Source organism: Ascaphus truei, chromosome 1 (assembly GCF_040206685.1).
Source record: "Ascaphus truei isolate aAscTru1 chromosome 1, aAscTru1.hap1, whole genome shotgun sequence".
NCBI classification, from domain to species: Eukaryota; Metazoa; Chordata; class Amphibia; order Anura; family Ascaphidae; genus Ascaphus; species Ascaphus truei.
In genome coordinates, this window is record NC_134483.1 from 119,362,382 (window position 1) to 119,374,561 (window position 12,180).

General features: G+C 44.0%; 1 protein-coding gene across 2 annotated transcripts in view; it reads left to right on the forward strand.

The window, feature by feature from the left end:
* Positions 1-1,613: 1,613 nt before the first annotated feature.
* Positions 1,614-12,180, forward strand: part of ECPAS (Ecm29 proteasome adaptor and scaffold) — a 98,619-nt gene continuing 88,052 nt past the window's right edge. Inside the window, exon 1 of one of the 2 annotated variants that reach the window (XM_075594121.1) lies at positions 1,614-1,765. In XM_075594121.1, coding sequence (XP_075450236.1) covers positions 1,735-1,765 — 31 coding nt within the window. In that variant the 5' untranslated portion in view covers positions 1,614-1,734. Of the gene's footprint in view, positions 1,766-2,136; positions 2,263-12,180 lie in introns of those variants that run through there. The other variant, XM_075594127.1, reaches the window with a different exon arrangement.

The following is a 12,180-nucleotide window of genomic DNA, read 5'->3' on the forward strand; positions in this document are numbered from 1 at the left end:
AGTTAGACCACCCGACAGGCAATTAGATCATGACATCATAGGTGCTACACTGGATTATTTATTCCATACTAGAACCAAGATAGAAAAATAAATCCAATTCTAGGTGCACACCTATGTAATTATTTACCTTTGTGTAGAAACTGAAATCTGATTCGACTTATTCACCTTCAAATGTAATTTTGAATACAACAAAATAAACTCACTTAAAATTGACTAAAAGTAGTACGACGGAAAGAGCTATTGGTTTCCAGCTAGTTGTTTGTCTCTTAGGCCGCGCGTATAGTGCTCGCGACGGGCGACGCGACACGTCACCCATATCGAAAGTTATATTTCGCTTTGCGGCGGCAGCGCGGGCTTCCGGGCATTTGATTTGTTCAGGGGCTGTCACATGAGGCGACAGCCCTTGAAAAATCAAATATTCGCCGGCTTTCAAAGTCTGCGACGCGACATTGCTCCGTTGAATTGCCGCCGTCACGCTTACTATAAGCGCACGCGGCGGCAATGTATTTGTTTTTGGGCGGCGTCGCCATCGCCGGCACCATACACACGGCCTTAGGCTGTGCGCGTATAGTTTCATTGGTATCAAATGTTGTACTCCATTCCAATGTTCCAGCCTAGGGAAACAAACTCGCTGAAAACCAATAGCTCTTTCAGTAATAGTTTTTATTCCATTTTTGACATACTTGAAAACGAGAGGTAACTCTCAATGTATTACTTCCTGGTAAAACATTTTATAAATAAAAATAAATAAAAATTTTTTTAAATGAAGGGGTACAGTTTTATGTTACGATTTAAGATGAATAAGTAGCATCCCATTTCAGTTTGTACACAAAGGGATATAATGGCTGAGGTGTGCACCTAGAATTGGACGTACAAAGCAGACACCGAAAGTTATTCACATGATTTTATAAGAAACTATATATTTCTTGACTCATACTGTCACACTTGACTCATACTGTCACACTTGACTCATACTGTCACACTTGACTCATACTGTCACACTTGACTCATACTGTCACACTTGACTCATACTGTCACACTTGACTCATACTGTCACACTTGACTCATACTGTCATACTTGACTCATACTGTAGGATGTCTTGTCACTTATCCCCTTGTGATGAGCTATGCATTTTACTTTAACCCATTCAGCTTGACACATTTTGATGTAAAGCAATGTCTTACAGTATTTTATTTTTGCCCTTCTCCCTTCCTCTCTCTGCTTTGTGTATATTTTCTTTGCTGTCTCTCCCAGCCTTGCAATATTTTAATACCTGGCACTCCCAGTGACTAAAAAAGACACAAGGAAGGAGGGGGATCTGGATTGGCAAGAAGGATCGACTCTTTCTAAATGTAAAACTAGCAAAAGTAAAGAAAAAAAAAGAGTGGAGAAAGGTGTGTGTGTATGTGTCCGCGATTGCAATCATTGTTCTTTCTGCAAGGAGAGAAGAAGGGAGAAGTTTGTTACCCATGCAACAGCTGTTCCTTCCTGCTTCTGTCACTGATACTGCACTGAGCAGACTATATATATATATATATATATGACATATTATATATTCTTGAAACAGATCCTGTGATTTTGGAGGGATCTGACAACAACAGAAAAATGGATCCATAGTCAACCCTCCCAAAGAATAGATTCACTGCAACAAGATAAAAAGAAACCAAAATCTACAGGAACTAGAGCAACCCCCTCCCCGTGAGCTCCTCCCTCTGTATGTGCTGCCGGTGAACATGGCTGCTGCTGCTGCTCAGGACGAGCTGAGTAAGTTAGCAAAGACCCTGATCAGGGGGGCAGTGGGAGGGGTGATCAGCTAGGGACTGATTGCACGTTGTGAACAAGTCTACATCTGCATATATACATGTTATAATCTCGCTGAATCGTGGTCGCTGGTGCTGCTGTGTGCAGATGAGGGGAATGGGGGAGGGAGGTGTTGCTGCAGCCGACTGTGTGTGTGTGTGTCTGTCTCTGTCGCATTGGGCAGGAGAGAGGGGGATATGCTGATGTGGGTGTACCTTGTGTGTTGGAAGGGCACCAGTGCTGTGTGTGAGTGTGTGTGTATGTGTGTGTTTGCAGACACGAAGGGCAGTTAGAGGGCCCTACTTTCCCTGTGCATATTTCCCCAGGCCTCTGCAGGACTTGCAGAGTCATGGGCTGGAAATGAAACCAACATCCACAGCAAGCGATAAAGCCTTCAGCCTCTGGGGTGACTACGAGCGAGAGAGGGTGACCCATCTGTGTGAGGGTGGCTGATGCTTTATGTAAGGTGGTGCTGACTGCTGTATAGCTGCAATCCCGGTCTTCTAATACACAATATGTCAATATGAACTGGTCGACCTGTACATGTTATGCTCATCCGGTGTCTCCTTTTCGATTTTTATAATGTGGATATTTTTCAATTACATTTTTTAAAGTAATTTTGGTGGGTTGTGGTAAAGATACCTGACTTTGATAAGTTAAATGTGTCAGTGAAGTGTTGGTATTGTATGTATGTCTTTATTTATATAGCACCATTAATGTACACAGCGCTTCACAGTACAGTAGTAATACATGTGACAATCATATAAATAACGTATAATACAAATAACAGGTCATGCGAATAAGTGCTTCAGACATAAAAGTAACATTTAGGAAGAGGAGTCCCTGCCCCGAGGAGCTTACAATCTAATTGGTAGGTAGGAAGAACGTACAGAGACAGTAGGAGGGCATTCTGGTAAGTGCTTCTGCAGGGGACCAAGCTTTATGTATCGTGTGTATAGTATTAGCCACGGTGCTACTCATATGCTTGTTTAAGCAAGTGTGTCTTAAGGTGGGTCTTAAAGGTGGATAGAGAAGGTGCTAGTCAGGTATTGAGGGGAAGGGTATTCCAGAGGTGTGTGGCAGTCAGTGAGAGGTTTAAGGCGGGAGAGGGCTTTAGATACAAAGGGGGTAGAGAGAAGACAGCCTTGAGCAGAACGCAAGAGTTGGGATGGTGCATAGTGAGAAATTAGGGCTGAGATGTAGGGAGGGGCAGAAGAGTGTAAAGCTTTAAAAGTGAGGAGGAGAATTGAGTGCGAGATGCAGGATTTGATTGGAAGCCAGGAGAGGGATTTCAGCAAGGGAGACGCTGAGACAGATTTAGGAAAGAGTCAAGTGATTCTGGCAGCAGCGTTTAGGATAGATTGTAGGGGAGACAGGTGAGAGGCAGGAAGGCCGGACAGCAGGAGGTTACAGTAATTGAGATGGGAGAGAATGAGGGCCTGAATCAGAGTTTTAGCCAGTGAGCAACAGAGGAAAGGGCGTATCTTTGTGACATTGCGGAGGAAAAAGCGACAGGTTTTAGAAACGTTTTGAATGTGAGAGGCGAATGTAAGAGAGGAGTCGAGTGTGACCCCTAAGCAGCGTGCTTGGGCAACTGTGTGAAAGATCGTACTTCCAACAATAATGTGGAAGGAGGTAGTAGGGCCAGGTTTGGGAGGAAATATGAGGAGTTCTGTTTTTGTCATGTTAAGTTTAAGTCGGCGGAAGGCCATCCAGGATGATATCGCAGAGAGACATTCAGAAATGTTGGTCTGTACAGCAGGTGTAAGATCAGGGGTTGAAAAGCAAATTTGTGTGTCGTCAGCATAGAGGTGATATTTAAACCCAAGAGATGTGATTAGGTCACCTAGAGAAAGTGTGTACAGAGAAAAAAGAGGTCCCAGGACAGAGCCCTGGAGTACCCCCACAGAGAGATCAATAGAGGAGGAGGAGGTGTTAGCAAAAGAGACACTGAAAGTATGATGGGAGAGGTAAGAGGAGATCCAGGATAGAGTTTTGTTATGAATACCAAGAGTATGGAGAATGTGAAGGAGAAGAGGGTGGTCCACGGTGTCAAATGCTGCAGAGAGGTTGAGTAATATGAGCAGAGTGTAATGACCTCTGTCTTTTTGGAAGCCAGATTGTAGAGGGTCTAGGAGAGAATAGGTGTTGAGAAAATGGAGCAAGCGAGAGAATACAAGACGTTCAAGGAGTTTAGAGGCAAAAGGCTGCAGGGAGACAGGTCGATAGTTAGAAAGACAGGTAGGGTCAAGCTGGCTATTTTTGAATAATGGAATAACTGTGGCATGTTTTGAAGGAGGAGGGAAAGGTACCAGAGCAGAGGGAGGAGTTAAAAATGTGTGTGAGCGTAGGGATTATAGTAGGAGCAAGAGGTTTTAGGAGATGGGAGGGGATGGGGTCAATAGGGCAAGTGGAGGAGGGAGAAGAGGAGATCAACATTGACACATCCTCCTCTGAGACAGTGGAAAAAGAGTCAAGGCAGGAGGAGAGTTAGGAAGCAGTGTAGGATGGAAGGAGGAAACAGGGGATGTTCTGATTTATGGATTTCACCTTTTCCTTAAAATAATCAGCAAAGTCTTGAGGTGAGATGGAGGAAGAAGAAGAGGCAGCTGAGGGTGGTCTGAGTAGATTGTCAAAGACAGAGAAGAGTCGGTGTGGGTTAGATGAATGAAGAAAAGTAGGTTTGTATAGCCAGAGAGAGGGCAGAATTGAAACAGGATAGCATAAATTTGTAGTGAAGGAAGTCTGCGAGAGTGTGAGATTTCCTCCAGAGGCGTTCAGAGGAACGAGTGGAGGAACGCAGCATGTGCGTGTGGGAATTTAGCCAGGGCCTGGGGTTAGAAGGGGGAGGATGGCAGAGAGAAAGCGGGACATGTAGATCGAGAGGAGGATAAGGCCTGGGACATAGAGTGTTCAGCCGCGCTGAGCCGCGTTCCTGCTCTGCCTCGCCTGCTGAAAATTGAGCTTTTTTCTGTCCTTGCCTGCGAGGCAGTGAGCGCGCTCAGGGGGCGGGGCGGAGGCGGAGCAGAGGCGGAGGTGTGTCAGGAGCGGGAGGCGGGCCTAGTCTCCAGTGGATGGGAGCAGTTACGTGACCGCTCCTCCGCTTCCCCGAGCGGCAAATTTGAAACCTGACTGTCTCTGCAAAGTTTCTGAGCCTCCGCACGCATCAGCGCGCATGCGGAGGGGGAAACTATAGCCGCGCTGATGACAGATGCAGGGTCTTTGTGCATCTGCTCAGTGCGGCTCAGCCCGCCTCAGCGAGCTTAAACTTACTATGTCCCAGGCCCAAGGCAGAGTTGTATTTCCTGACCAAGTTGTCATGACAACAGTAGGAGTATTGATCAGTGCAGCCTATTTATTTTAGTTTTAGGAACTGGAAATTACATTTTACCTTCCATTAAAAAAAAAAAAAATGCTAATGGGATACTGAATTTTAAGAGCGTGATCCCAATATCGTGTATGGGAGGAGTATTGATGTTTGTTAGAGATGTTATCCTCACTTCCATGGACCAAATTCAGTGAGATTTCGGTGTTCAGGACCAAAAAATTGCATTTTAATGGGAAAAGTGCTGATTTTTTTTATTAGTGAGACTATTAGAAGTCTGTGTTGCATCCAATGCACAAAATAAGTCGGTGATACTGACTCCAAATCACTATGGCCGTGCTTATAATGGCGGGTTTGTGTGCGCGCCGTCAGAACAAACATGCCGAGCAATGATGGCACACACTCTGTGCGCGACCGCAAATGCAGTGTCCAGGCACGCGATTGATTTATTTTTTTTACAAAAAGATTTCCCAAATAGTTTTTCCTGCGCGACGGCCGCATCACGTGAGCGGTTCAGCCAATGGGGGCGAACCCGCTCACGTGATGTCACGGCCACGCCTCCAACCGGCAGTGCAGGTTTCGCGCGCACACTACCGGCTCCACTATAAACGAGGCCTGAGGCTGCGTCCCCCGTGCCGCGGACCGCGCTCATGCTTGAGTGGTGACGTCACCAACTTTCCAAGCATTAGGGTTGGGCTGTCCGGCAACTTTTTCGGTAAGCGCGAGCAGGGGGGCGTGGCCTAAACAGCGACTGGCGCTGAGAGGTCATGTGACCGCTAGGCACGCCTCAAACTCAGTTTAATCTGTCTCGGCAAAGGCCGAGCACCCGCGAGTGTACATGCACGTTCACGGGCGCGCGCCGCGTGAGCATGGCCGGACAGATTTGACATGATTCTGCTGACCGTGCCAAGCGCAGTCAGCGGCAGCGTGGATATTGTTGCCAATATTCCCAGCAGTTTGAGCTGCAAGCTGTGATAATAGATAATGTTATCTTAGTAATATAAGAATACATTGTAGCTGCTGAGTTACTGTACACTGACTGGATTGATTTGAAACGGAAAGGCAGCTTAGGGTAATTTTTCAATAAAAGTAATGAAATACTGCATATATTGAAACAAAAAGATTTAATTTTTTATTTTTAAGGTGCTTGGATTGCCTCTTCAACTCGTGTTTCTATGTTAATGTAATTAAAAAAAATGTTTTAAAGACATTTTTTTTGTTTCTAATGTAGGAAGCATTTACAAAATGACAGCCCGTTCCCCTTCTGATAGGCTCTGGCTCTTGAGACCCGCCCCCTCTCTAGCAGTGCACCAATTGTATCTTGTAACTGCCTAGTCAATCATTTTCTAGGACTACATTGCCCAGAATGCTGTGCAAGAACTGAATTACATAACCAATTGATCAAGCAAGCGATTGATTACAGGAGAACGGATCGATCTGCATCTTAGCTAATCACTTGTCAGTGTGCAGCTTGTATTGATGCACATATTGAATGGAGAAAACATATATATATATATATATATTTTTTAAAACGACAGCTTGAACTGCAGCTTTAAGTAAAAGCTTTTATCTAACTGAAGAAAAAAAAATGCAACTGGGAAGTTAGAATGCAGCTGCAATTCATAATGGTGTCTATTTTTAAATGTACCCCAGAAAAAACATATTTCTGTATAGTTTTTTCTCTAAAAATTAAAAAGGCCAGATAATTTCACAATAAAACATGATCAGTGGAATGTGACAAGTAAAGGCAATTTATACCAATTTGTATGGGTCGACTAAAAGAGATTGCACCTTTTTATACATTGCACTCATCTAAATATTTGATTGAAGCTCGGGAATTCCTACGTAAATATCTGTGCTGACAGTAATATTTAAAAATCTTTCATTTTATTTAGATTTTTAACCAACCAAAAAGCATTAACCCTCGACATCCGCATTGGTTGTTTAAGGTTTTTGATTTAAAAGTATTTAAAACCTAAATCCAGACCAAATGTATCTTACCATTTAGCAGGGATTTATTCTATTTCAGTCGAAGCGTCCGATCGGGACGTTTTTTGGACGAAATTGCTTATTGGCTTTATTGAGGCATTTCTTACAAAAAAAAAAAAAGCCTATTCGGCTGCTTGAGAAGATCTAGAATAAGCCCCTAATACTATAAGCATAATCATCCATGGGAAGGTTGAGCAAGAGGGTGGTAATCTTTTAAAACATTTGTTCACTTTTTTACATTAGGCATATGCGAATAGTGACGCAATAAATATTAGACGGTATGTTTCATAACAATTTTATTTTAATTTAACAAGGTAGGGCAGGTGTTTCCAACCTTCTTTTTTTGGGGTAAGGAATCCTGTAATTATATTGTGACATTCTGCAGAACCCCAACCCTCTCTAATAGCGCGTCTGAGATCAGATGCATTGTAAGGAACCCCAACCCTCTCTAATAGCGCGTCTGAGATCAGATGCATTGTAAGGAACCCCAACCCTCTCTAATAGCGTGTCTGAGATCTGATGCATTGTAAGGAACCCAAACCCTCTCTAATAGCGTGTCTGAGATCAGATGCATTGTAAGGAACCCCAACCCTCTCTAATAGCGCGTCTGAGATCAGAGACATTGTAAATAACCCTCTCTAATAGCGCGTCTGAGATCAGATGCATTGTAAGGAACCCCAACCTCCTCTAATAGCGCGTCTGAGATCAGATGCATTGTAAGGAACCCCAACCATTTCTAATAGCACGTCTGAGATCAGATGTATTGTAAGGAACCCCAACCCACTCTAATAGCACGTCTGATATCAGATACATTGTAAATAACCCTCTCTAATAGCATGTCTGAGATCAGATGCATTGTAAATTCTTCTGTATTTGGTGCTATTTTCCACTGACCTGAAAACTGCACGGAACCCTTTAGGGCTGCCCAGGGAACCCAGTGGCTCCAAAGAACTGCAGCTGAAAAACACTACATTAGGTAAAGACAAGTTTCCCTAATAATCAAAGAAGCAGATATTGAAACATCACTTTTAATCAGTAAGTTATCACCGTTTTGCAGTTGGACACTATGCATAGTCTATGATCTAAACTAGGGATGTGCAAACTTTTCCCCTTGCGCCCCCCCGCATGCTGTCCCTCCCTGCTCGCGCCCCCCTCTAACCTTGGCTCCGGTGTCAAACGCCGCCGCGGGGTCATGTGACGTCACGTTGCCATGTTAACATTCCGTCACGTGACCCCGTGGCGTCATTTGACGGCCAAGGTAAGGGAAATTGCTGAGGCCTTGCGCGGTCCCCGCCTTGGAAGAGTGCAGGGCCTCTGTAACCGCCGAACTCCAATCCTCCCCTCTCTCCCCCACCCCAGAGAATTGCACGCCCCCCAGTTTGTGCACCCCTGATCTAAACAATAATGACAGAATAACATTTATTATTATTATTATTATTAATATTATTATTACAGTTTGGATCCCATACTCCCATTCTTTTAGGAAAGGTGCTGATTTTTTTTATTAGTGAGACTATTAGAAGTCTGTGTTGCATCCAATGCACAAAATAAGTCGGTGATACTGACTCCAAATCACTATGGCCGTGCTTATAATGGCGGGTTTGTGTGCGCGCCGTCAGAACAAACATGCCGAGCAATGATGGCACACACTCTGTGCGCGACCGCAAATGCAGTGTCCAGGCACGCGATTGATTTTTTTTTTTTTTACAAATAGTTTTTCCTGCGCGACGGCCGCATCACGTGAGCGGTTCAGCCAATGGGAGCGAACCGCTCACGTGATGTCACGGCCACGCCTCCAACCGGCAGTGCAGGTTTCACGCGCACACTGCCGGCTCCACTATAAACGAGGCTTAAGGCTGCGTCCCCCGTGCCGCGGACCGCGCTCATGCTTGAGTGGTGACGTCACCAACTTTCCAAGCATTAGGGTTGGGCTATCCGGCTACTTTTTCGGTAAGCGCGAGCAGGGGGGCGTGGCCTAAACAGCGACTGGCGCTGATTGGCTGAGAGGTCATGTGACCGCTAGGCACGCCTCAAACTGAATTTAATCTGTCTCGGCAAAGGCCGAGCACCCGCGAGTGTACATGCACGTTCACGGGCGCGCGCCGCGGGAGCATGGCCGGACAGATTTGACATGATTCTGCTGACCGTGCCAAGCGCAGTCAGCGGCAGCGTGGATATTGTTGCCAATATTCCCAGCAGTTTGAGCTGCAAGCTGTGATAATAGATAATGTTATCTTAGTAATATAAGAATACATTGTAGCTGCTGAGTTACTGTACACTGACTGGATTGATTTGAAACGGAAAGGCAGCTTAGGGTAATTTTTCAATAAAAGTAATGAAATACTGCATATATTGAAACAAAAAGATTTAATTTTTTATTTTTAAGGTGCTTGGATTGCCTCTTCAACTCGTGTTTCTATGTTAATGTAATTAAAAAAAATGTTTTAAAGACATTTTTTTTGTTTCTAATGTAGGAAGCATTTACAAAATGACAGCCCGTTCCCCTTCTGATAGGCTCTGGCTCTTGAGACCCGCCCCCTCTCTAGCAGTGCACCAATTGTATCTTGTAACTGCCTAGTCAATCATTTTCTAGGACTACATTGCCCAGAATGCTGTGCAAGAACTGAATTACATAACCAATTGATCAAGCAAGCGATTGATTACAGGAGAACGGATCGATCTGCATCTTAGCTAATCACTTGTCAGTGTGCAGCTTGTATTGATGCACATATTGAATGGAGAAAACATATATATATATATATATATATATTTTTTAAAACGACAGCTTGAACTGCAGCTTTAAGTAAAAGCTTTTATCTAACTGAAGAAAAAAAAATGCAACTGGGAAGTTAGAATGCAGCTGCAATTCATAATGGTGTCTATTTTTAAATGTACCCCAGAAAAAACATATTTCTGTATAGTTTTTTCTCTAAAAATTAAAAAGGCCAGATAATTTCACAATAAAACATGATCAGTGGAATGTGACAAGTAAAGGCAATTTATACCAATTTGTATGGGTCGACTAAAAGAGATTGCACCTTTTTATACATTGCACTCATCTAAATATTTGATTGAAGCTCGGGAATTCCTACGTAAATATCTGTGCTGACAGTAATATTTAAAAATCTTTCATTTTATTTAGATTTTTAACCAACCAAAAAGCATTAACCCTCGACATCCGCATTGGTTGTTTAAGGTTTTTGATTTAAAAGTATTTAAAACCTAAATCCAGACCAAATGTATCTAACCATTTAGCAGGGATTTATTCTATTTCAGTCGAAGCGTCCGATCGGGACGTTTTTTGGACGAAATTGCTTATTGGCTTTATTGAGGCATTTCTTACAAAAAAAAAAAAAGCCTATTCGGCCGCTTGAGAAGATCTAGAATAAGCCCCTAATACTATAAGCATAATCATCCATGGGAAGGTTGAGCAAGAGGGTGGTAATCTTTTAAAACATTTGTTCACTTTTTTACATTAGGCATATGCGAATAGTGACGCAATAAATATTAGACGGTATGTTTCATAACAATTTTATTTTAATTTAACAAGGTAGGGCAGGTGTTTCCAACCTTCTTTTTTTGGGGTAAGGAATCCTGTAATTATATTGTGACATTCTGCAGAACCCCAACCCTCTCTAATAGCGCGTCTGAGATCAGATGCATTGTAAGGAACCCCAACCCTCTCTAATAGCGCGTCTGAGATCAGATGCATTGTAAGGAACCCCAACCCTCTCTAATAGCGTGTCTGAGATCTGATGCATTGTAAGGAACCCAAACCCTCTCTAATAGCGTGTCTGAGATCAGATGCATTGTAAGGAACCCCAACCCTCTCTAATAGCGCGTCTGAGATCAGAGACATTGTAAATAACCCTCTCTAATAGCGCGTCTGAGATCAGATGCATTGTAAGGAACCCCAACCTCCTCTAATAGCGCGTCTGAGATCAGATGCATTGTAAGGAACCCCAACCATTTCTAATAGCACGTCTGAGATCAGATGCATTGTAAGGAACCCCAACCCACTCTAATAGCACGTCTGATATCAGATACATTGTAAATAACCCTCTCTAATAGCATGTCTGAGATCAGATGCATTGTAAATTCTTCTGTATTTGGTGCTATTTTCCACTGACCTGAAAACTGCACGGAACCCTTTAGGGCTGCCCAGGGAACCCAGTGGCTCCAAAGAACTGCAGCTGAAAAACACTACATTAGGTAAAGACAAGTTTCCCTAATAATCAAAGAAGCAGATATTGAAACATCACTTTTAATCAGTAAGTTATCACCGTTTTGCAGTTGGACACTATGCATAGTCTATGATCTAAACTAGGGATGCGCAAACTTTTCCCCTTGCGCCCCCCCGCATGCTGTCCCTCCCTGCTCGCGCCCCCCTCTTACCTTGGCTCCGGTGTCAAACGCCGCCGCGGGGTCATGTGACGTCACGTTGCCATGTTAACATTCCGTCACGTGACCCCGTGGCGTCATTTGACGGCCAAGGTAAGGGAAATTGCTGAGGCCTTGCGCGGTCCCCGCCTTGGAAGAGTGCAGGGCCTCTGTAACCGCCGAACTCCAATCCTCCCCTCTCTCCCCCACCCCAGAGAATTGCACGCCCCCCAGTTTGTGCACCCCTGATCTAAACAATAATGACAGAATAACATTTATTATTATTATTATTATTAATATTATTATTACAGTTTGGATCCCATACTCCCATTCTTTTAGAAGAAAACAACAATAATTGGTATCTGAATGTTTAACGAACATCATTGGGAAGCACTTGCTATTGGGACACTGGCATGTTCTAATGATGGGCAGCTATCTACCTGTTCCTGTGCTCAGAAATCAGAGGCTGTCAGGAGAAGGGGCGGCTAGCATGGCAAGCTGCAATGTTTTTGTTTTTTATGCCGCTGACAAACCTAGCAGCGCAGTTTGCAAGGGACCATGAGCCCTTGCTCCATTGAGTGCCATCTAATTTTGGTGCCCGAGGGTGATAGAGAATTGCCCATGGTCACAAGGAGCTGACACTGGCATTACCACTGAGCTGCTACTCCATCCCCAGAGGCGCTGG